This window comes from Ylistrum balloti, unplaced genomic scaffold, assembly GCF_031769215.1.
Source record: "Ylistrum balloti isolate Yb309-2 unplaced genomic scaffold, AGI_CSIRO_Ybal_v1 Utg370228, whole genome shotgun sequence".
NCBI lineage: Eukaryota > Metazoa > Mollusca > Bivalvia > Pectinida > Pectinidae > Ylistrum > Ylistrum balloti.
Genome location: NW_026782189.1, coordinates 83,621 through 109,226, shown reverse-complemented (window position 1 = coordinate 109,226; position 25,606 = coordinate 83,621). Strand labels below are relative to the sequence as shown.

The window sequence follows — 25,606 nt, the reverse complement described above, 5'->3', positions numbered from 1 at the left end:
TTTTCTCGTCTAGTTTAGTTTGTTTTCATACTAAGTCTTACTTAATTATGTTGATCATCTGTAAACATATTAACACGTGTTTATGAAAAAAACAAGATGTTTCCTTTCAATAGAAATACAATTAATGACTGCTTATTTCTGGTCTCATAATGACATCACACGAGCTAGCGTCTGTTGCCTGGATCAGTTAAATGATTTTAAACAAAACGTTATTGTCAAGAAGTCTTGTGTTTAATTTTAGGACGATTTGTCATGAATTTAAAAAATGAAAATGTAGTCGCGCATTGTATGGTTAACCCGACCGGTTACCATAACGACGATTCGATGTGACCAACACATTTACATTTCTTTGTTAAATGCTTTTGGATAAAGGGAGTAATTGACGAAGAAATCCTAGTTCTAATCACAGTATGGCTTGGTGAGTTTTCTTTGTATTACTAAAGTGGTGCCGTGACTAGGATATCTAGGTTATGATTTTATATTGAAGTACTATTCTTTTTTCTAATTAAGTCAAAGCATTTGTCAAATTTCATAATTTATAGATCGAATTTTTTTGTGTTGTGGGAGTGTGGACGATCTCTCAGGATTACAAACCCGTTGTCAGGTAGGTACAGTGTACTGAGTACAAATGATCAGCTTAGTTTAACGTGGTCAGGTGGGGAGGGAGTACACGCGCTGCACTATAGCACGGTGGTCAGGTGAGGAGTGATGACTGACAATATCAGGCAATAATACCGTGGTCAGGTAGAGAGGGAGTACAGATAATGGAAGGATATAATACCGTGGTCAGGCAGGGAGGGAGTACAAACAATGTAAGGATATGATACCGTGGTCAGGTAGGGAGGGAGTACACACAGGGTAAGGATATAATACCGTGGTCAGGTAGGGAGGGAGTACACACAGGGTAAGGATATAATACCGTGGTCAGGTAGGGAGTACAAACAATGAAAGGATATAATACCGTGGTCAGGTAGGGAGTGAGTACAAATAATGGAAGGATATAATACCGTGGTCAGGCAGGGAGGGAGTACAAACGATGTAAGGATATAATAACGTGGTCAGGTTGGGAGGGAGTACAAACAATGTAAGGATATAATACCGTGGTCAGATAGGGAGTGAGTACAAACAATGTAAGGATATAATACCGTGGTCAGGTAGGGAGTAGTTACACACAATGTAAGGATATAATACCGTGGTCAGGTAGGGAGGGAGTACACACAGGGTAAGGATATAATACCGTGGTCAGGTTTGGAGGGAGTACACACAATGTAAGGCTATAATACCGTGGTCAGGTAGGGAGTACAAACAATGAAAGGATATAATACCGTGGTCAGGTAGGGAGTGAGTACAAACAATGTAAGGATATAATACCGTGGTCAGGTAGGGAGGGAGTACAAACAATGTAAGGATATAATACCGTGGTCAGGTTGGGAGGGAGTACAAACAATGTAAGGATATAATACCGTGGTCAGGTTGGGAGTGAGTACAAACAATGTAAGGCTATAATATTGTGGTCAGTTAGGGAGGGTCTACATATAATTCATGGCCCTTGTATTTGGTCAGGTAGGGAGTGAGTACAAATAATGTATGGATATAATACCGTGGTCAGGTAGGGAGTAAGTATAAACAATGTAAGGATATAATACCGTGGTCAGGTAGGAGTGAATACAAGCAATGTAAGGATATAATACCGTGGTCAGGTAGGGAGGGAGTACACACAATGTAAGGATATTATACCGTGGTCAGGTAGGGAGGGAGTACAAACAATGTAAGGATATAATACCGTGGTCAGGTAGGGAGTAGTTACACACAATGTAAGGATATAATATTGTGGTCAGTTAGGGAGGGTCTACATATAATTCATGGCCCTTATATTTGGTCAGGTAGGGAGTGAGTACAAACAATGTAAGGATAATACAAAAAATATTAGATTTTAATACCGTCATCAGGCAGGGATTAGTACAAACATTGTGAGGTTATCGCACCGTTTTCAGGAAGGAGGCAAGTGTAAAAAAAGCTATTAACCAAAGTCATGTGGAGATGAGTGCCAATAATGCCAGGTCATGTTTGAGCAAAGATGATGTAATGTGAAATTAGTGTTTTCATTTTGAAAGTAAGAAGACCTGATATGTAACAAAGCGGAAGTTTACGGCTGATGGTATGTATAAAAATTAAAACGTATCACTATGGCTACGGCCTATTCTTTTCTTCAGAACTTTTTTCATGTTGTATAATTTAGAACGAGGCTTGTCAGTGTTGGTACTGACATTTGCCGCACTTTGACATTTTACAAAATCCCTCCGCAACTGTACAATTAGTTCTTCCATTGCATCCGCTACACCCTGATATCCATCCGCCACTGAGAGTTCAAACAATGGACACTCAAGAGAATGGGCAAGTGATGTACTTTCCGCCTCACTCACCGTCCTAGCGTCGCGCAGGTCTAGTTTGTTTGCAATAAGAACCATAGGTCTTTCATTTCCTTTCAGGCGGAATAAACTATCCTTGAGGCGTTTCACCTCGTGGAAACTGGGCATGTCCGTTACCGAGAATATCATTACGTATCCATCCGCCCATTTCAGGTTCTTCTCTGTATCATCTGGGTTACACTGTGGCACACAAACAAAAGAATAAAATCCTTATACAAATGAAGAATCTTTGTACTGAAAATATCATCTACAATCAGAACTGTCAACGCTCCAAGACTAGATGTTAAACGATGCCTTTATCGGCCTACCACGACACTATACACACTGTGTGACGTATCACAGGTGTAAAATGTCACACTTAACATTACGGTGATGTTGCAACTAAACTTTGTCACTTACTAGTAGTGCATGCCTTCTGTATTATCGTCAGTAGTGAGATAATTGAAAGACGAATGATCTAGTTTATTAAATATTCACTGAAGGTAGCACATTCAGATCTGACTGTAAGTAGTTTGACACCAAGTTATCACGTGGATATTCAGAGATACAGAAAAATGTTACAAAAACAACTTCATACCTCTGACGCGGTGTCCAGAATCTCCAGAGTGACGACCTCCTCCCTTGGTGACGTCATCTTATAGGTATACAGCATTTCTGCATGATAAAATCAATAGACACACAACGTTAAGCGGGTGCTAAATCCAGCTGCATCATCCAAAGGTTTGACTTTATTTCTACAGAACTTCCTCCACACCTTTTTTCGATACCTATAGCTATCTTACTGTTAATCCGTTAATGCTGGAACATTGGAACTAAAATATCCCTATATTGAATTATTGGTAATATACGTATCCCAATGTTTAGTGGCCGTGTCTACACATAACGTAGGAGAGTTAACGTATTATATTTTGGGGAAACATCACAACATATTATTTGACTTTGAACTTTAACCTTACTGTTGTATAGAAATGGAAGTAGTTTCGCAGTTATCTTTACAATAAACGGAACACTTGTCAACTGAAGCCATTGTCTGTGCTATTCCTGATAATTTGTGACATGTGAATCGGTTCCCCTGTGTATATTTGGACAACAGTCTACATATGGGTATCATTAATGGGTTCGTGTTGTGTTATTCATGATCTAATTAGGGGAGGTGGGGAGGAGGTTAAATTTTGTAATCAGTTTAATCTGAACCCAAAACACATAACATAATTTCTTGTTTAGCAGTGGAACTGAAACTTATTTTTAAAAAAAAGATGATCAGATCCCTGTGTTCCGTGATTAATTTGGCTAGTAATTATCCATCGTTCGCTATCCTGACTTAACAATACGCCCGATCTACAGTATCTAACAGTATACCGTATTATTATTAAACTCTCAATACTAATTGTTTACAATGACATCGGAGACTGTTTGTACGAACATTTATTTAAAGAAACCGACATGCACATGTTTATCATATCCATCTTTTTTTTATCTAGACTCAAATCCGGATTGTGTTTTTATGAATCTCGAGTTTCGTACTTAAATCTCAGTTTTATCTATTTGTAATCAAAAACAACATTCTTTTATTGTTTAACACGTTCCTATAAAGCAATTATAGATATAGATTTACGTAAGATTAAATATTATGAGAATATTCTAAATACCAGACACAGAGAGAACACAGATACATTGGGAATAGTTTTATACTGACGTGCATGTGGTAGACAAGCAAATCCATCTGTTAACACATCCAATGAAATAAATACATGGTTCAAGGACTGTTATACTAGAGAGCCAAGACATGGGATGTTTTAGCTTGTAGCTATCGTTCAACACCATCGGAAGTCATAGGAGGAGTGGACTCCGCTGGAGAACATATCTACATTGTAGATGTTCAGGAAACCGGTGAAGATCGGCTTTACATTGTACGCGTACCTGATAGAATTCGTGAAGTGAAGATATTAGCACGACATTAACTTAACATTTCACAAATACAATGAATTATCAGTTTAATTCCTTTCCTTTCCGTTTTTAACTGAAGCTCGATGCCATTCGATAACCTCCCAACTAACGGTTTTGTGTTTTTTGTTGTTTTTGGCAATGTTACGCAGTACTCGCGAACTAAACAGCTCTGAGAGACGCTTGGTACTCAAGTTACACTTTAATAAAGTTTTCAATGTTCAAAAATACTTCAGAATATCAGTGATATATCAAGAAAATAAAACATTAAAAAGGGATATCACTGGTGTCACACTTTTAATCATTTCCACGATAAGCAATGATATCCACTTCCTGTAGATGACATTGTCATTGTATCTAATGTAGCCGATATGGTATTTGTTTATTTATGTATTGATTCTTACCTATATCTAATAGGAATGTTAGACTTTATAATATTGATTCTGCAAGCAAATAGAATCATTATCTAAAAGGATTCAATCATATTTCAGTTTTTCTATATATCCTCGTGATCTAAGGGTTTTACTCGCGATAACCGACTTTTCTCGGCGTTCTAGATTATATTTTGGCCTAGTCTGTGTACATACTTTCTTATCGGCAATACCAAAAGGAATAGTGTGGAAACTGTAACGGACGAATGGACGGACGGATGGATGTGAAAGTCACCAAAGTTAAGTCTGAGGAGGTGACAGATACAAAAGAGTGTTAGTGTGACAATCACTAAGACAAAGACAATACTTTATCACTGTGTTGTCTGTTATCAAACAAGTTACCTTTGTTTCGATCATAATCGCCGATATATCGCTTTGTGATGTAGCGGACTGCAAATGCTGCAACAAAATAAAATACATGTGAGATATCAACATAAAGTACATGTTATATATATACAACATAAAGTACATGTTACATATACAACATAAAGTACATGTTATATATATACAACATAAAGTACATGTAATATATACAACAGAATGTACATGTTATATATTCAACATAAAGTACATGTCATATATACAACATAAAGTACATGTCATATATACAACATAAAGTACATGTCATATATACAACATAAAGTACATGTTATATATACAACATAAAGTACAGGTTATATATACAACATAAAGTACATGTCATATATACAACATAAAGTACATGTCATATATACAACATAAAGTACATGTTATATATACAACATAAAGTACATGTCATATATACAACATAAAGTACAGGTTATATATACAACATAAAGTACAGGTTATATATACATGTCATATATACAACATAAAGTACATGTCATATATACAACATAAAGTACATGTTATATATACAACATAAAGTACATGTCATATATACAACATAAAGTACAGGTTATATATACAACATAAAGTACATATATATACAACATAAAGTACATGTCATATATACAACATAAAGTACATGTCATATATACAGCATAAAGTACATGTCATATATACAACATAAAGTACATGTTATATATATACAACATACAGTACATGTTATATATACAACATAAAATACATGTTATATATACAACATATAGTATATGTTATATATATACAACATAAAGTACATATTATATATACAACATAAAGTACATGTTATATATATACAACATACAGTACATGTTATATATATACAACATACAGTACATGTTATATATACAACATAAAATACATGTTATATATACAACATAAAGTACATGTTATATATACAACATAAAGTACATGTTATATATACAACATACAGTACATGTTATATATACAACATAAAGTACATGTTATATATACAACATAAAGTACAGGTTATATATACAACATAAAGTACATGTTATATATATACAACATAAAGTACATGTTATATATATACAACATAAAGTACATGTTATATATATACAACATAAAGTACATGTTATATATATACAATATAAAGTACATGTTATATATATACAACATAAAGTACATGTTATATATATACAACATAAAGTACATGTTATATATATACAACATAAAGTACATGTTATATATATACAACATAAAGTACATGTTATATATATACAACATAAAGTACATATTATATATACAACATAAAGTACATGTTATATATATACAACATAAAGTACATGTTATATATAAACAAAATTATGAACATAACTGACTGTAATGTATTAACACGAAAATGTTTTCGAAGTGAATCCTATTATCAAACAGACCGAGCAGACACGACGTAACCAATCTACACTGTCACTTGTGGTATGTCAGAGTGGTCGTGTTATTTTGATATCAGCTCCTTTGCATCACAGCGATTTACTTAGCTAATTATTGATGAAACATTATTTTTATCCCTATTGACGTCAGAAGTTCTTCGGAATGTAATGATGTCCCCTGACCAACATCGAGGTTGTTTTGAAGTTGTATTTTTTAGATTATAGATTAAGAAATCTTTATTCTTATGATCGTGTGTTTGGTGGACAACTTGTCCACAAGAACGTTATAAAGTTGTATGACTGCAAGCACTGGAATAGATAACCAAGGAGAGAGCGTAAAAACGTGACAGCAGTTACATCACTGTTATCACATGAGGATGTCTGTATCAAATTAGAAATCTCAAGTAGCATAACCGTTTAGAGCTGACAGCGAATATTAGAACAGATTTTGATCGTAAAGTATACATATCACTCAAAATATAAAATTGACAAAAATACATCTTGAGGCATCCGGGACCGAAGTTTAAGGGTAAGGATTTGTGTTAGGATACTGGGCTGTTAGTGTGGATGTGAAGTTGGGAGTGGGGCGGAGTGCTTGATGTAGAGTTTGGTTGAAATGGTGTACATGGCGTGACGTTGGGGGAAGGGCGGTTTGTGTGGATGTGAAGTTGGGAGTGTGACCCCGTTCTTGATGCAGAGTTTGGTTAAGATGGTGTACATGGTGTGACGTTGAGGGAAGGGTGGTTTGTGTGGATGTGAAGTTGGAAGTGGGGTTGCGTACTTGATGTAGAGTTTGGTTGAAATGGTGTACATGGCGTGACGTTGGGGGAAGGGTGGTTTGTGTGGATGCGAAGTTGGGAGTGTGACCCCGTTCTTGATGTAGAGTTTGGTTAAGATGGTGTACATGGTGTGACGTTGAGGGAATGGTGGTTTGTGTGGATGTGAAGTTGGAAGTGGGGTTGCGTACTTGATGTAGAGTTTGGTTGAAATTGGGAGATAGAGTGATAGCTTGGCATGTCTGCATTTGACATCTAGGCTATAGAGCTCTGTAGGGACTTGATGAACACCTCACCGGGTCAAATGAATAAATTGCAGACTGACGACGGAACACTGCAATTGGCTGTCAGGTTTAAACATTTGCACAAAAAACATATTTAAGAAGCCGGCTTGAATTCGTCTTAGAATTCATTTGACATTAATACTCGTCAAATAGTTCGCTAGATAGAATCGGGAACAAACAAATAAACAGCGGAACACATCCATCTAAAATCGTTTGACGTTATGAACCTTAGTATCACCTTATTTTCTCCAGATGCTAAATATAAGTGATCGTTTGAACATGCAGACAGAATTGTTTTTAGATTTATCAGTCATTTTTTGTTTGTAGATACATCATATATTTCTTTGGTCTATAGTAAATTAGTTTTTAAGCTTTCCAGCATGACAAAACCCAGAATATTGAGAGGGCGGTATCAAGGATGCGTAACGGGCGGTCTGGCATACGTAATATATAACATATGACGAATAGCCGAACTGTTTAGGACCAAAGCTACAATACCAGAGGTTAGAATAAAATCCTTTCAAAATCACCATAAATATTGTGCTTCATTTCTTACATCTTAACATGTTAGCAGCTTTTGGCAAATTACAAATATTACCTTACGTAAATTGCAATAATGGAAGTCATATTTTATCGAAATATTTTCAACGCGAAAAAAAGCTAAATTGAGATTACGGCTAAATAGAGTTTGTTAATGGTAGATTTCTCGCCTTGTGTATTAATAACTTTCAATAAAAAGGAACTTAACAGCTGATGAATCAAATATAGTTACATATTACTGCATCATATTGATAAATGCGAGTATTAATCTGACATCAAAGAATTGTGGAACTACTTGCACGTAATAATTTAGGTATCTCTAACGTGTATACGAGAGATCCATCGGTGCTTTTACTGAAGGAGTAGGACCAGCATCTTCTAACTTAAATAGTATACTTTGTGTATATTTCGTTTAATGAACGAGGAATTCACACACTGTTAACGTATTGAAATGGAAAGCCTTGACTATATCTCACAACTACCATATATAATTACTACCACTATCTTATCAATACCAAACTATAAAAACCCTACCACTGTCTCATCACTACCAAACTACTATATAAACACTACCACTGTCTCACCACTACCAAACTATATAAACACTACCACTGTCTCACCACTACCAAACTATATAAACACTACCACTGACTCATCACTACCAAACTATATAAACACTACCACTGTCTCACCACTACCAAACTATATAAACACTACCACTGTCTCACCACTACCAAACTATATAAACACTACCACTGTCTCATCACTACCAAACTATATAAACACTACCACTGTCTCATCACCTACCAAACTATATAAACACTACCACTGTCTCATCACTACCAAACTATATAAACACTACCACTGTCTCATCTCTACCAAACTATATAAACACTACCACTGTCACCGCACTACCAAACTATATAAACACTACCACTGTCTCATCACTACCAAACTATATAAACACTTCCACTGTCTCTCCACTACCAAACTATATAAACACTACCACTGTCTCATCAATACCAAACTATATAAACACTACCACTGTCTCATCACTACCAAACTATATAAACACTACCACTGTCTCATCACTACCAAACTATATAAACACTACCACTGTCTCATCACTACCAAACTATATAAACACTACCACTGTCACCGCACTACCAAACTATATAAACACTACCACTGTCTCACCACTACCAAACTATATAAACACTACCACTGTCTCATCACTACCAAACTATATAAACACTACCACTGTCTCATCACTACCAAACTATATAAACACTACCACTGTCTCATCACTACCAAACTATATAAACACTACCACTGTCTCATCACTACCAAACTATATAAACACTACCACTGTCACCGCACTACCAAACTATATAAACACTACCACTGTCTCATCACTACCAAACTATATAAACACTTCCACTGTCTCTCCACTACCAAACTATATAAACACTACCACTGTCTCATCACTACCAAACTATATAAACACTACCACTGTCTCATCACTACCAAACTATATAAACACTACCACTGTCTCATCACTACCAAACTATATAAACACTACCACTGTCTCATCACTACCAAACTATATAAACACTACCACTGTCACCGCACTACCAAACTATATAAACACTACCACAGACTCACCACTACCAAACTACTATATAAACACTACCACTGACTCACCACTACCAAACTACTATATAAACACTACCACTGTCTCACCACTACCAAACTACTATATAAACACTACCGCTGTCTCACCACTACCAAACTACTATATAAACACTACCACTGTCTCACCACTACCAAAGTATATAAACACTACCACTGACTCACCACTACCAAACTATATAAACACTACCACTGACTCACACCTACCAAACTATATAAACACTACCACTGACTCATCACTACCAAACTATATAAACACTACCACTGACTCACCACTACCAAACTATATAAACACTACCACTGACTCACCACTACCAAACTATATAAACACTACCACTGTCACGGCACTACCAAACTATATAAACACTACCACTGTCTCACCACTACCAAACTATATAAACACTACCACTGACTCATCACTACCAAACTATATAAACACTACCACTGTCTCATCAATACCAAACTATATAAACACTACCACTGTCTCATCACCTACCAAACTATATAAACACTACCACTGTCTCATCACTACCAAACTATATAAACACTACCACTGTCTCATCACTACCAAACTATATAAACACTACCACTGTCTCATCACTACCAAACTATATAAACACTACCACTGACTCACCACTACCAAACTATATAAACACTACCACTGACTCATCACCTACCAAACTATATAAACACTACCACTGACTCATCACTACCAAACTATATAAACACTACCACTGTCTCATCACTACCAAACTATATAAACACTACCACTGTCTCATCACTACCAAACTATATAAACACTACCACTGACTCACCACTACCAAACAACTATATAAACACTACCACTGACTCACCACTACCAAACTATATAAAAACTACCACTGTCTCATCACTACCAAACTATATAAACACTACCACTGTCTCATCACTACCAAACTATATAAACACTACCACTGTTACGGCACTACCAAACTATATAAACACTACCACTGACTCACAAATACCAAACTATATAAACACTACCACTCTCACGGCACTACCAAACTATATAAACACTACCACTGTCTCATCACTACCAAACTACTATATAAACACTACCACTGACTCACCACTACCAAACTATATAAACACTACCACTGTCACGGCACTACCAAACTATATAAACACTACCACTGTTACGGCACTACCAAACTATATAAACACTACCACTGACTCACAAATACCAAACTATATAAACACTACCACTCTCACGGCACTACCAAACTATATAAACACTACCACTGTCTCATCACTACCAAACTACTATATAAACACTACCACTGACTCACCACTACCAAACTATATAAACACTGCCACTCTCACGGCACTACCAAACTATATAAACACTACCGCTGTCTCCTTACTACCAAACTATATAAACACTACCACTGTCTCATCACTACCATACTATATAAACACTACCACTGACTCACCACTACCAAACTATATAAAAGATATATATTGTAGTCCTAGTTATATCAACAGTACGATGTCTCACCTCTAATGAACTACAAATATATGAAACCTATATACTGCTCCATCGATACCAAGTAACATAGACAAATATATGCTGTCTCTGCCAAACTGTAAAAATAGACTATATGAAAAATTTTATATTGTCTCACTGCTACCAAAAAGTACGCATGCCTCACGTCTTATGGACTATAAAAAACGGAATGCTTTCTCACCAAACTATATATCTCGCTATGCTAAGTCATGCTAAAGCTTGGCGTCTGGTTCTCTATAGAACATGTGACCACGTCATTAAGATATAATTTGGTGAGCGCCGAAGGATATGTTTATACCACAGAAATGAGAATTTCCTGTGTTCATTAAATACTAGGTGTTTCATCTCTGTCTAAACGCCATTTGATGCTGTTTTCTGTAACTTGTCCAAAACCCAGTCTCTGTCCTTGGTGTTAGGCACCACATCATCTGTGTACGATCTGCTTTCATCTGACTGTCGAACGTCGGTCGTTTGCGTTCGAGAATAAATGTGTATATTTTTTTCGCTTCGCAACTATTACTCATTTCCTACCGATGTTATCCTCGATTTCATGGATGGACCTTGGTAATAATGCATTGTCTATCGTTGCCAGCAAGAAACTAATTAATCGTGTATCAAAATAATCAGGGACCCGTCATTCTACTGAAGTTGTCTGTGATGGTTCTGTTAACAAGGTGGCGCAGAGTACAAGTATCAAATTAACACAAGGTAAGTATACTTGATACATTAAAAGGCATATGAGGATGGTACCCATCACACGAGGTTAGTCATACAATCTTCATATTACGAACTTACAAAGCTCAGACCTCTTATTGAAGGGTAAAACTGGTCTTGTTTGATATTTTGTCTGGGTTGAGCTGTCATACAATCTGAACCTTTTATATGAATGTTCAATAACATTGTAAGACAATTCATATTTTTTTAATTTGAGGGGATGAATCTTTTAAACTTAATGCAATATTTTTTTTAAAGATTTCACTCAAAATTAATGTTGATAAGAGTTAAGAGATCTGTTCTATTTTTGCCTGAACAATTATGGGTGAAGTAAGTGGAAACAGATGGACTCCGTCAGCCACGCTGTAAATCTAATCTCCAAGCATCGCTCTAGTGTATGTCAGGAGGAACAGGTTCTCTAACTAGCGATGATGGATGATGAGGTGTGATACATCTGTTTATTCTACCTAAATCACACAGGGTCACATATAGCTGTATATTTTAACAACAATCAATCAACACAGAAAAACTAGTACAAATATGTGCTCAAAAGCAGATGTAAACGGGTCAATAGGAGGCACGGCCTCATCAGAATATACTTAGGCGAAAAAGAAACACAACTTTAACTTTACAGTTTAATAAAAGGAGATTAATGAGCTCTATACCTAAATGTGAAATGCAATAGTTAACTTCGAATATTGGATCACGTGTCTTCAAATTTTCTGGGATTTTTGACAAATGAGGACTTCATTAGGCTGTCATGAGTTGGGGTATCCTATTGTACACAAATTTGAAATAACGGTATTTGTCAAACCGATCCTTAATATCACGTGACTCTCCGAACGGCTATAGTGTCTCTAATTCTGTGTTGTATGGAGTTCATAAGGACATAGATTGTCCGTAGAGAAAGGTTATGTGGGATGTATGCTCGATTCCGAAATCTTCAGTCTAATTTATCCCATAAGTGTTCGATTGAGGACAACTCAGGGCTTTATGTAGGCCAATCAATAGGGATGACGATCTGGATTGCAAGAAAGTCCCTACAATTCTTGCAACTTGTGGCCTAGCGTTATCACACTGAAAGGACAAATGGTGCCTTATAATGAAAGGTACCACATGAGGACTCAAGGTCTAATCTTGCGTCCAGCCTTTAGATTCCCGTTAATTGTCACTAAAGGTGTCTTTAAACCATGGGAAATTCCTCCCCAAACCAAAACTGAACCATCCGTTAATCTCCTGTCACGCAAGTGGGCGAGCCTAATGAAACGATCTTTACGTCGCGACGTGACCGGATCTCTGTTTGTCATCAACTCCTTTCCTGTGGCGTTAAGACGTTAAACTAACCGACTTTTAGTCGATCTGTGAGCTCCGAAGAGAGTAGCTACCTGCTGTTGAGTGCTACCAGTCCTTTATCAGGTTAGGATAACCGTGACATATTTGTAATAATAATTATTGATTGGGAATTATTGGCGATCACGTGTCTTAGTGTTAGTCAGAAATCGACACTAGTTTGAATGGCAAAGAACGCGCGCAGTCATGGTTTGTTGGTTAGTTAGACGCACCGGATGTGGATAAGGTTTTTGTCACGGATGACAGATTGCTAACAGTTATTGGGGGATTAGGTAAGGTGCCCGAATATTTCTTTTACTTTTTATACGACTACTTATATCAGATACAAAATATTTTACAATTTAAGAAGTTGTGTTTAGTTTTAGATATCAACGTAAAAATCACAGGCAGTGTAAAAAAGTTTGAACCAAGCAGAGCTTCAGATAGATATACGCTTCCACTAAGTCAACGACATCAATATCAAATATTCAATTTTGATATGTTGATATATACCTTCAAACGAATATATTGGTGATTTCGACAGTAGATTTATGTAGTGGTGACTGTGAAAGTAAATCTATGAAGCTGTGACTGTGACAGTAAATCTATGTAGCTGTTACTGTAAATCTATGTAGCGGTGACTGTGACAGTAAATCTATGTACCGGTGACTGTGACAGTAAATCTATGTAGCGGTGACTGTGACAGTAAATCAATGTAGCTGTGACTGTGACAGTAAATCTATGTAGCGGTGACTGTGACAGTAAATCTATGTAGCGGAGACTGTGACAGTAAATCTATGTAGCGGTGACTGTGACAGTAAATCTATGTAGCGGTGACTGTGACAGTGAATCTATGTAGTTGTGACTGTGACAGTAAATTTATGTAGCGTTGGCTGTGACAGTAAATCTATGTAGCTGTGACTGTGACAGTAAATCTATGTAGCGGTGACTGTGACAGTAGATCTATGTAGCGGTGACTGTGACAGTAAATCTATGTAGCGGTGATTGTGACAGTATATCTATGTAGCGGTGACTGTGACAGTACATCTATGTAGCTGTGACTGACAGTAAATCTATGAAGTATTTATATTTTATATGTACAACGTGTTATTGGTTGCAGATTTAAGTAAATCTACCTACCACGAGACAGTTTTATGACGATATATCGATAAATGGGATTTCTAGAATACCTCGAATTTCTTATCAAATGTGGTTTGCTGATGATTGATACAACAAGATGAAAAAAACATTTGATCTGAAAATATCCTGGATCCGGGATGTAGTAAATTATACATGGGAGCGGAAATACCATTGTGTTTCATCTTAATCAAAATTAGGCATTCTGTTCTGACTTACCTCGAAGCACGAGGAAAGTTTATGCCACAAGGTGTTCTATAGCTCATAACAATTAGGCCTCACCATGACTTGTGAACACGGTAATATATTGGTTTCACATCTACATCTAAGGTTTGATAAAGCTAAAGGGTCAATCTAACAGCTACATCGCCAACGTGAAAGTACATAACGCTTCTCCTTTATAATACCTCATTACCTGGTTATATATGTCTTTATGTAAGCAGATTTAATGCTAATTGCTAAGCTATAAAGAGTAACAAAGAGTCGACTTCATCTGTTTATCTTTTATAACGCCCTAACCAGAACAGAAATCCCCACATTTTATACATTTATATACTATAAACAACATCCCCCATATCTAATAAACCAACATCAACATCCCTCACCTCTAACATACCATTACCAACATCACTCACCTCTAACACACCATTACCAACATCACTCACCTCTAACACACCATTACCAACATCCCTCACCTCTAACATACCATTACCGACATCCCTCACCTCTAATATACCATTACCAACATCTCCACCTCTAACATACCATTACCAACATCACTCACCTCTAACACACCATTACCAACATCACTCACCTCTAACATACCATTACCAACATCCCTCACCTCTAACACACCATTACCGACATCCCTCACCTTTAACACACCATTACCAACATCTCTAACACACCATTACCGACATCCCTCACCTTTAACACACCATTACCAACATCCCTCACCTCTAACATACCATTACCAACATCCCTCACCTCTAACACACCATTACCAACATCCCTCACCTCTAACATACCATTACCAACATCCCTCACCTCTAACACACCATTACCAACATCCCTCACCTCTAACATACCATTACCAACATCACTCACCTCTAACACACCATTACCAACATCCCTCACCTCTAACACACCATTACCAACATCCCTCACCTTTAACATACCATTACCAACATCCCTCACCTCTAACACACCATTACCGACATCCCTCACCTTTAACACACCATTACCAACACCCCTCACCTCTAACATACCATTACCAACGTCCCTCACCTCTAACACACCATTACCAACATCCCTCACCTCTAACATACCATTACCAACATCCCTCACCTCTAACACACCATTACCAACATCCCTCACCTTTAACATACCATTACCAACATCCCTCACCTCTAACACACCATTACCAACATCACTCGCCTCTAACATACCATTACCAACATCACTCACCTCTGACACACCATTAACAACATCCCTCACCTCTAACATACCATTACCAACGTCCCTCACCTCTAACACACCACAACCAACATCCCCTACCTCTGACACACCATTACCAACATCTCCTACCTCTCACATGTGATAACCAACATCCCCAACCTCTAACACACAGTTACCAACACCATCTTATCTATGATTTTTGATAGAAATCCATTACGTTTTATTCAGATATCCTGTAAATGTGTAGAACATAAGTTGTAAATACTGGATTAATTTCAATAGACCAGAGAAGTATACATATAATATCTGGTTAGAAAGTGATTTGGATTCTAAAATGAACGCCTGACAAACTCCACAATAAACTTAATTACTGTACATACTAAGTATTCGTAGAGATGATTCCAATCAGGACGTGTGAATGTTATGCACGCGCATGTAACAAAGATGTAGGCGACAAGCGCTCTATTTCGGGTAACGGTATTCGCATGAATACATTATATAAAACAGACTGAATACAAGGTTATTGTAATTTCACGCGAGGATCACGAAAGAGAGACGGACTCATTTATATAGCAAACACACGTTGGACGCCTAGCGAAGATATGACCTGCACGCGCCTAATATGAGGTTGAGTTTCACATGAGGAAGAAATAACATATCGACCAAACAGAAACATTGATAACTACAGAGCGAATTGTTATTAAATGTGACAGATAAAATATATATCTTAACATGTAATAATTGCAGATAACACAATCGATGATCTACTGATAAAGATGCTGGTGTTGTATATCTGCACAGTGTAATTCTGTAATTGATACGTATAAAAAACACTATTTGTAGCTTGTGTACGTAACAGCATCACGGGAGATGATGAAACGTCAGATATACGAAGTATAGGATATGTGGGTAACACTAACCTCTCACTGTTTACCCGATATATAAAGGATATACTTGCTAAACAAACTGTTATGTTGACAATTTGATCTTAGCGTCATCCTTCAATTCCCCGTACCCACTTCCCGTTCTAATCAGTTCGTCAGCAAATATCAGAATGATACACGTACATGTCAAATTCTCTATCCGTAATACGTCGTCTCATGTTTGTACCAAAGACAAACGGGCCAATAAAATGACGTCACCAGCCAATAGACGTCTCGACTTAATGTACGTCACCGTTAAGTGATGTTACCACCAGCCAATAGACGTCGCGAATTAATGTACGTCACCGTTAAGTGATGTTATCACCAGCCAAATGTAATTTGTAGAAAAATGTCGCCAAGCTGTACAATAATAAGTTGTAGCCAGTGGCAGCCAGTGTAGACTTTGTTTCGGTATTTTACTTTCCATGTAACGGTAACATCAAATCTATATGGTATAGGGTACAGGGCGACGTTTTAGTACATGTTTTTATCTTAAAATTGTGATATCAATAATTCGAAGTAAAGATAGCATTAAGTAATATTGATATCATATTCATTCAGTAATATCCTAAATCGAATTATTGATATCAATATATCGAATAATGATATCAATAATTCTGGACATTTAGTGATAAGAGTAACTCTGAGTATTCCGTGATATCACTTATTCGAATAATTAAAATCAATATTTCGAATAAATGATATCAATAATTCTGGATATTTAGTGATACTATTAATTCGAATTTGTGATATCGATAATTAATTTTATTATATCAATAAGTCGAATTAATGATATCACATTTTATAAATAAATACTAAAACAACACCCATACTTTTTCATTCGTTATAGAGTTATGATGATATATTCTTATCATTTTACTACATGTATTTAAGGGTCCTCTGTTATTATTTATATGTTACACTAGAGTGAATACGATTTATTTTATTCACACTGGTATTCTGTCGAGTTCATGAATTATAAATGGCATTTTTAAAGTACTTACTACTGGTATCTACAAACATTACTATCACTAAGAGGTTTATTTGTAATATACCGCATACAGTAAAACGTGATTATAACGAAGCTTGATATAACGATATTATGTTTGTAACGAATTTTTCATTATTGCGTAAAAATAGTGTTAGACATTCAGCTAATAATTCTCTATTATAGAGTATCTGGTGTGAACATCCATTTACATGAGATTTATAAATTCATTAATCATTTTTGAGGTTTGTTACACAATACCCCATAGGGATACTATCTGTAAAATATGCGTTTGAATTTTAATATGCATATTTACTTACACGTTTTATAATTGAAAAAAAAAATCGGCAGTCTTTCGCAGGAACGAGATAGTGTTTACCTGGGTTTCCAGCTGGTCAAGTGACAGTCGGAAACAATACCTAGATATCATTCATTTTTTGAACTTTTCATCTTTTTACCCAAAAAAACACAGGACATCATTGTCTCGAACAGGTAAGATATTAATTACATGATTTACTCATGAAAAAGATAATACAAAATAAGATATTATCAAGACAACACTGTGTAGTTGTAAGGTTAAATGTTATGGTGTGGAGCTAGACATCGTGCGGTCAGTTTTGGAAATGTTAGTCACTTAACACCAAGCTTTGATATAATTAAGAGACAACCCTATTCCCCGACGTCTTCCCTCAACTCTTTCTGATTGTCTTTCTATCAAGGATAAAGATAAAAAAAGTCTTACCTGTTTTGCCAACGCCAGAAGCTCCAAATATTACAATCTTGGCGTTCGTGAATTTCTTTTGTGACATGATAAAATTTTGCTACAGCGGACATACAAAGTCTTCACTGGAGCCCATGGAAAATAGTTCTTTAAATCGGACATAAACAGTCCTCACTTTTATGCGGAAACGATTTGTTAAACCAGACGTAAGCAATCCTCATCCCAGTCCATAAAAGACAGATCGCTGCCAGAATCCGGCTCTTACTATAATCCGAGGGGAAACAGATTGCTAAAGCGGACAATCTTTCTAGTCCCAGGGAAGACAGATTGCTAGACCGGAAGTCTTTACTTTAGTCCCGGGGAAGACAGTTTGCTAAACCGGATGTCTTCACTCTAGTCCCTGGGAAGACAGTTTGCTAAACCGGATGTCTTCACTCTAGTCCCTGGGAAGACAGTTTGCTTAAACCTGATAGCAGGGCTCACACTAGTCCAGTGATGACCGAAATAATCATGTCGCTACTACCTTCTCCTTTCTTTATATCCGTCCTCCATTGGCGCTGCCACTAGATATATTACTGCATGTAACATATATCTTCCTTCTCTCTGTTTTTTCACTCTTTGCTTATTTAAATACAGATAATGTACACCCGTATTGGCGTGCATGTATATTTGCCTTTCTCTAAACAGTCTCTCATTCGCTCTGTCTATCCTGAGTATCCCCCTCCCCAGAAGGATAACAAATGGTTTGTGTTGGCTTACTACCAGCTCTTGTTCATAAACATGTATGCTCTTTATAGCCTTATCGCAGACATCGGGACATAAAATTCTACGAGATGTAGATATGATGGATACAGACTCGCCACAGATCTTCCAGTCGCCGTGCTGCACACCCTCCGATCTTAGCCTTACAGTTTTATACCTAGGAACAGAATTTAATATCACCTTCATCAATCTGAGTACACAGGTAGGAAGTCCTTAACGATTATAGGTAACCAGCCCTGACAGTAACACACCTTTATATCTAGGTACATAGGTACCCAGCCCTTAACGATAATGGGTAACTAGCCCTGACAGTAACACACCTTTATATCTAGGTACATAGGTACCAAGTCCTTAACGATTATAGGTAACTAGCCCTGACAGTAACACACCTTTATATCTAGGTACATAGGTACCCAGTCCTTAACGATTATAGGTAACCAGCCCTGACAGTAACACACCTTTATATCTAGGTACATAGGTACCCAGCCCTGAACGATTATAGATAACCAGCCCTGACAGTAACACACCTTTATATCTAGGTACATAGGTACCCAGTCCTTAACGATTATAGGTAACTAGCCCTGACAGTAACACACCTTTATATCTAGATGTATAGGTACCCAGCCCTTAACGATTATAGGTAACCAGCCCTGACAGTAACACACCTTTATATCTAGGTACATAGATTATAGGTACCAGCAGTCACACCTTATATCGATAATGGGTAACTAGCCCTGACAGTAACACACCTTTATATCTAGGTACATAGGTACCAAGTCCTTAACGATTATAGGTAACCAGCCCTGACAGTAACACACCTTTATATCTAGGTACATAGGTACCCAGCCCTTAACGATTATAGGTAACCAGCCCTGACAGTAACACACCTTTATATCTAGGTACATAGGTACCAAGTCCTTAAAGATTATAGGTAACCAGCCCTGACAGTAACACACCTTTATATCTAGGTACATAGGTACCCAGTCCTTAACGGTACCGAGCCATGCATAGCAATTGGTATGTGACGGCCAGTTCTAGTACTTACCTGATACTATTTGACACTCCGTTCTGGACCATACTTGGTACTTGGTATTTGACAGCCTGTTTTGGACTATACCTGGTTCTTAGTATCTAACAGTTTGTTCTGGTGTGAAGTATTTGACAGCCTGTTCGTGGATACACCTGGTGTGAAGTATTTGACAGCCTGTTCGTGGCTACACCTGGTGTGAAGTATTTGACAGCCAGCCTGTTCGTGGCTACACCTGGTGTGAAGTATTTGACAGCCTGTTCGTGGCTACACCAGGTGTGAAGTATTTGACAGCCTGTTCGTGGCTACACCTGATGTGTAGTATTTGACAGTCAGTTCTTGGCTACACCTGGTGTGTAGTATTTGACAGCCTGTTCGTGACTACACCTGGTGTGAAGTATTTGACAGTCTGTTGCCCGCTACACCTGGTGTGAAGTATTTGACAGCCTGTTCGTGGCTACACCTGATGTGTAGTATTTGACAGTCAGTTCTTGGCTACACCTGGTGTGTAGTATTTGACAGCCTGTTCGTGGCTACACCTGGTGTGAAGTATTTGACAGCCTGTTCGTGTCTACACCTGGTGTGTAGTATTTGACAGCCTGTTCGTGTCTACACCTGGTGTGAAGTATTTGACAGCCTGTTCGTGGCTACACCTGGTGTGAAGTTTTTGACAGCCTGTTCGTGGCTACACCTGGTGTGAAGTATTTGACAGCCTGTTCGTGGCTACACCTGGTGTGAAGTATTTGACAGCCTGTTCGTGGCTACACCTGATATGTAGCATTAGACAGTCTGTTCTACACTATACGTAGTTCTTTGTATTCTACCGCCTGTCTAAGGATATGTCTTGAATTTACTGGATTTGATCGACTGATCCTGTCTTTACGTAGTACTTATAGCTGACTGCAGTGAGACATTTTAAACATGAGAATCGTGCTTAGTGAACTTTCACATCATCTAACTTTCTGTGTAGAAGTGGAGAGATAGTATGACTATCTGTTGTAATGGGTCACACTGACAGATGTGTTGATGTAGATAGTAAACAAAACATTACACAGATGTTATAACAGATAACTAGATCGCGTAACAAACTCGTGCCTGGAGTGAAAGGTGCTGGTAAAGTAATGTTTTACAGACTTACAAACGTAGCATTCAGAAAATGAAAGATGTTACAACCACAGCGGGGCCATCTTCCTCGGTTTAAAGTTTGAGAGCTATCTCATGCAACAACTCTAGTTCTATGACTGTTTAAACACTCCCCCTTGATAGCTGTCTGAGAGTTTCATCTATGTAATAACAGCTTGAGAGTTACCTCCCCGTAGTAACATAACGACATTTACCACCTTCGATAGTTACCTGCCCAGAGTAACAATACGATAGTTACTTCCTCAGAATACAGTATGAGAGTCCGTTCTCTAAGGAACACCGGGACAGAATAAGTAGCTCCTTTGGTATTTACCGCCAAGTCGTTACAATGCGTCAATTACCTCCTCTGATTCCAGTTTGAGAATTACCTCCCCAATGTTACACTATGACTTTTACCACCTCTGACTACAGTGTTAGAGTTACTTCTTCGCTGTTTCAATTTTACATTTACATCCTCTGGTTGAAGTTAGTTTTAATTGCCTTCCAATTGTTATAATTTGGCAGTTACCACCACTGATTACTGTTCGAACGTTACCTCCCCTTAGGTACAATGTGACAGTTACTGTTTGTGGGTTACCTCCCCGCAGTTACAATGTGACAGTTACATCCACTGATTACTGTTCGAACGTTACCTCCCCTTAGGTACAATGTGACAGTTACTGTTTTGGGGTTACCTCCCCGTAGTTACAAAGTGACACTTACCACTACTGATTACTGTTCGAACGTTGCCTCCCCTTAGGTATACTGTGACAATTACTGTTTGGGGGTTACCTCCCCTTAGGTACAATGTGACAGTTACTGTTTTGGGGTTACCTCCCTGTAGTTAAAATGTGACAGTTACATCCACTGATTACTGTTCGAACGTTGCCTCCCCTTAGGTACGATGTGACAGTAACTGTTTGAGGGTTACCTCCCCGTAGTTACAATTTGATAGTTACCTCCCCTTGGGTACACTTACTGTATTAAGGTTACCTCCCTGTAGTTACAATGTGACAGTTACCACCACAGATTACTGTTCGAACGTTGCCTTTCCTTAGGTACACTGTGACAGTTACTGTTTTAAGGTTACCTCCTCGCAGTTATAATGTGACAGTTACCTCCACTGATTAGTGTTCGAACATTACCTTCCTTCGGGTACACTTTGACAGTTACTGCTTTTGGATTACCTACCCGTAGTGACAATGTGATAGTTACTGTTCGAACATTACCTTCCCTCAGGTACACTGTAACAGTTACTGTTTCGGGGTTACCTCCCCGTAATTACAACGTGACAGTTACCACCACTGATTACTGTTCGAACATTACCTCCCCTTAGGTACAATGTGACAGTTACTGTTTGTGGGTTACCTCCCCGCAGTTACAATGTGACAGTTACATCCACTGATTACTGTTCGAACGTTACCTCCCCTTAGGTATACTGTTACAGTTACTGTTTTAAGGTTACCGCCTGGTAGTTACAATTTGATAGTTAACTCCCCTTGACTGTTTCAATTTTACATTTACATCCTCTGGTTGAAGTTAGTTTTAATTGCCTTCCAATTGTTATAATTTGGCAGTTACCACCACTGATTACTGTTTGAACGTTACCTCCCCTTAGGTACAATGTGACAGTTACTGTTTGTGGGTTACCTCCCCGCAGTTACAATGTGACAGTTACATCCACTGATTACTGTTCAAACGTTACCTCCCCTTAGGTATACTGTGACAGTTACTGTTTTAAGGTTACCGCCTGGTAGTTACAATTTGATAGTTACCTCCCCTTGGGTACACTTACTGTATTAGGGTTACCTTACCTCCACTGATTACTGTTTGAATGTTACCTCCCCTCAGGTACACTGTGACAGTTATCTCCACTGTCCCTTAGAGATGTTGCTCTGTGTGTTGCCAGAGTAAACATTATAATAGAATGTAAGCATAAGGGCTTTGTAGTTGGAGGTAGTTATCTGTGTTGTAGTTTTGATAGTTTTACATTTGTGGTAGTGGTATTCCTGTCACAGTTTGTGGTAGTTTTATCTGCAGTAGTGGTATTTTAATCAGTTTTTGTGGTAGTAGTTTTAAATCTGTGTTGTAAATGTATCTTTATGCTTCTAAAAGTGATAGTTAATTTACACTCGTAGTGGTAGAACTTGAAAGTCTTTTTCTGTTCGTGGTAGTTCTATTTCGTTGTTCATGGTAGTTTTAAGTCCCTGTTCATGGTAGTTCTATCACCCTGTTCATGGTAGTTCTATCTCCTTGTTTGTGATAGTTCTATCACCCTGTTCATGGTAGTTCTATCACCCTGTTCATGGTAGTTCTATCTCCTTGTTCATGGTAGTTCTAACTCCTTGTTCGTGGTAGTTCTATCTCCTTGTTTGTGATAGTTCTATCTCCCTGTTCGTGGTAGTTCTATCTCCCTGTTCATGGTAGTTCTATCTCCCTGTTCTTGGTAGTTCTATCTCCCTGTTCATGGTAGTTCTATCTCCCTGTTCGTGGTAGTTCTATCTCCTTGTTCGTGGTAGTTCTATCTCCCTGTTCTTGGTAGTTCTATCTCCTTGTTTGTGGTAGTTCTATGTCCTTGATCGTGGTAGTTCTATGTCCCTGTTCGTGGTAGTTCTATCTCCTTGTTTGTGGTAGTTCTATGTCCTTGTTCGTGGTAGTTCTATGTCCCTGTTCGTGGTAGTTCTATTTCCTTTGATCGTGGTAGTTCTATCTCCTTGTTCGTGGTAGTTCTATTTCCTTGTTCGTGGTAGTTCTATCTCCCTGTTCTTGGTAGTTCTATCTCCTTGTTCATGGTAGTTCTAACTCCCTGTTCGTGGTAGTTCTATTTCCTTGTTCGTGGTAGTTCTATCTCCCTGTTCTTGGTAGTTCTATCTCCTTGTTCATGGTAGTTCTAACTCCTTGTTCGTGGTAGTTCTATTTCCTTGTTCGTGGTAGTTCTATCTCCCTGTTCATGGTAGTTCTATCTCCCTGTTCATGGTAGTTCTATTTCCTTGTTTGTGGTAGTTCTATCACCCTGTTCATGGTAGTTCTATCTCCTTGTTTGTGGTAGTTCTATGTCCTTGTTCATGGTAGTTCTATGTCCCTGTTTGTGGTAGTTCTATGTCCCTGTTCGTGGTAGTTCTATTTCCTTGTTCGTGGTAGTTCTATCTCCCTGTTCGTGGTAGTTCTATTTCCTTGTTCGTGGTAGTTCTATCTCCCTGTTCTTGGTAGTTCTATCTCCTTGTTCATGGTAGTTCTAACTCCTTGTTTGTGGTAGTTCTATTTCCTTGTTCATGGTAGTTCTATCTCCCTGTTCATGGTAGTTCTATTTCCTTGTTTGTGGTAGTTCTATCTCCCTGTTCATGGTAGTTCTATCTCCTTGTTTGTGGTAGTTCTATGTCCTTGTTCATGGTAGTTCTATGTCCCTGTTCGTGGTAGTTCTATGTCCCTGTTCGTGGTAGTTCTATTTCCTTGTTCGTGGTAGTTCTATCTCCCTGTTCATGGTAGTTCTATTTCCTTGTTCGTGGTAGTTCTATCTCCCTGTTCTTGGTAGTTCTATCTCCTTGTTCATGGTAGTTCTAACTCCTTGTTCGTGGTAGTTCTATTTCCTTGTTCGTGGTAGTTCTATCTCCCTGTTCATGGTAGTTCTATCTCCCTGTTCATGGTAGTTCTATTTCCTTGTTTGTGGTAGTTCTATCTCCCTGTTCATGGTAGTTCTATCTCCTTGTTTGTGGTAGTTCTATGTCCTTGTTCATGGTAGTTCTATCTCCCTGTTCGTGGTAGTTCTATGTCCCTGTTCGTGGTAGTTCTATTTCCCTGTTCGTGGTAGTTCTATTTCCTTGTTCGTGGTAGTTCTATCTCCTTGTTTGTGGTAGTTTTATTTCCTAGTTAGTAGTAGTTCTATCTCTTTTGTGATTGATAGTGGTTGTTTAGCATCTGTTTTAATTATTGTGGTATTCCATGCTAAATGGATGTTCAGTGAACCAAATTCACAGCACTCGACCCTTCAAT

At 37.8% G+C, this 25,606-nt stretch overlaps 1 protein-coding gene across 1 annotated transcript; it reads right to left on the bottom strand.

The window, feature by feature from the left end:
* Positions 1 to 2,156: 2,156 nt before the first annotated feature.
* LOC132551967 (ras-related and estrogen-regulated growth inhibitor-like) lies at positions 2,157 to 18,842 on the bottom strand. The gene is made up of 4 exons (XM_060216112.1): positions 18,727 to 18,842; positions 5,147 to 5,203; positions 3,007 to 3,083; positions 2,157 to 2,609 (listed from the first exon to the last, which is right to left on the bottom strand). The coding sequence occupies exons 1-4, from the start codon at positions 18,791 to 18,793 to the stop codon at positions 2,172 to 2,174; spliced, it is 639 nt and encodes a 212-aa protein (XP_060072095.1). The 5' UTR covers positions 18,794 to 18,842; the 3' UTR covers positions 2,157 to 2,171.
* Between the last annotated feature and the right edge of the window lie 6,764 nt (positions 18,843 to 25,606).

Bases quoted from the DNA above. Each gene is read 5' to 3' on its own strand.
- LOC132551967 (XM_060216112.1), bottom strand. From the start codon at position 18,793: ATGTCACAAAAGAAATTCACGAACGCCAAGATTGTAATATTTGGAGCT. The intron at 3,084-5,146 runs GTAACTTGTTTG...TTTATCATGCAG, and splicing joins CGATTATGATCGAAACAAAG to AAATGCTGTATACCTATAAG. The intron at 2,610-3,006 runs GTATGAAGTTGT...TGTGTGCCACAG, and splicing joins TTCTGGACACCGCGTCAGAG to TGTAACCCAGATGATACAGA.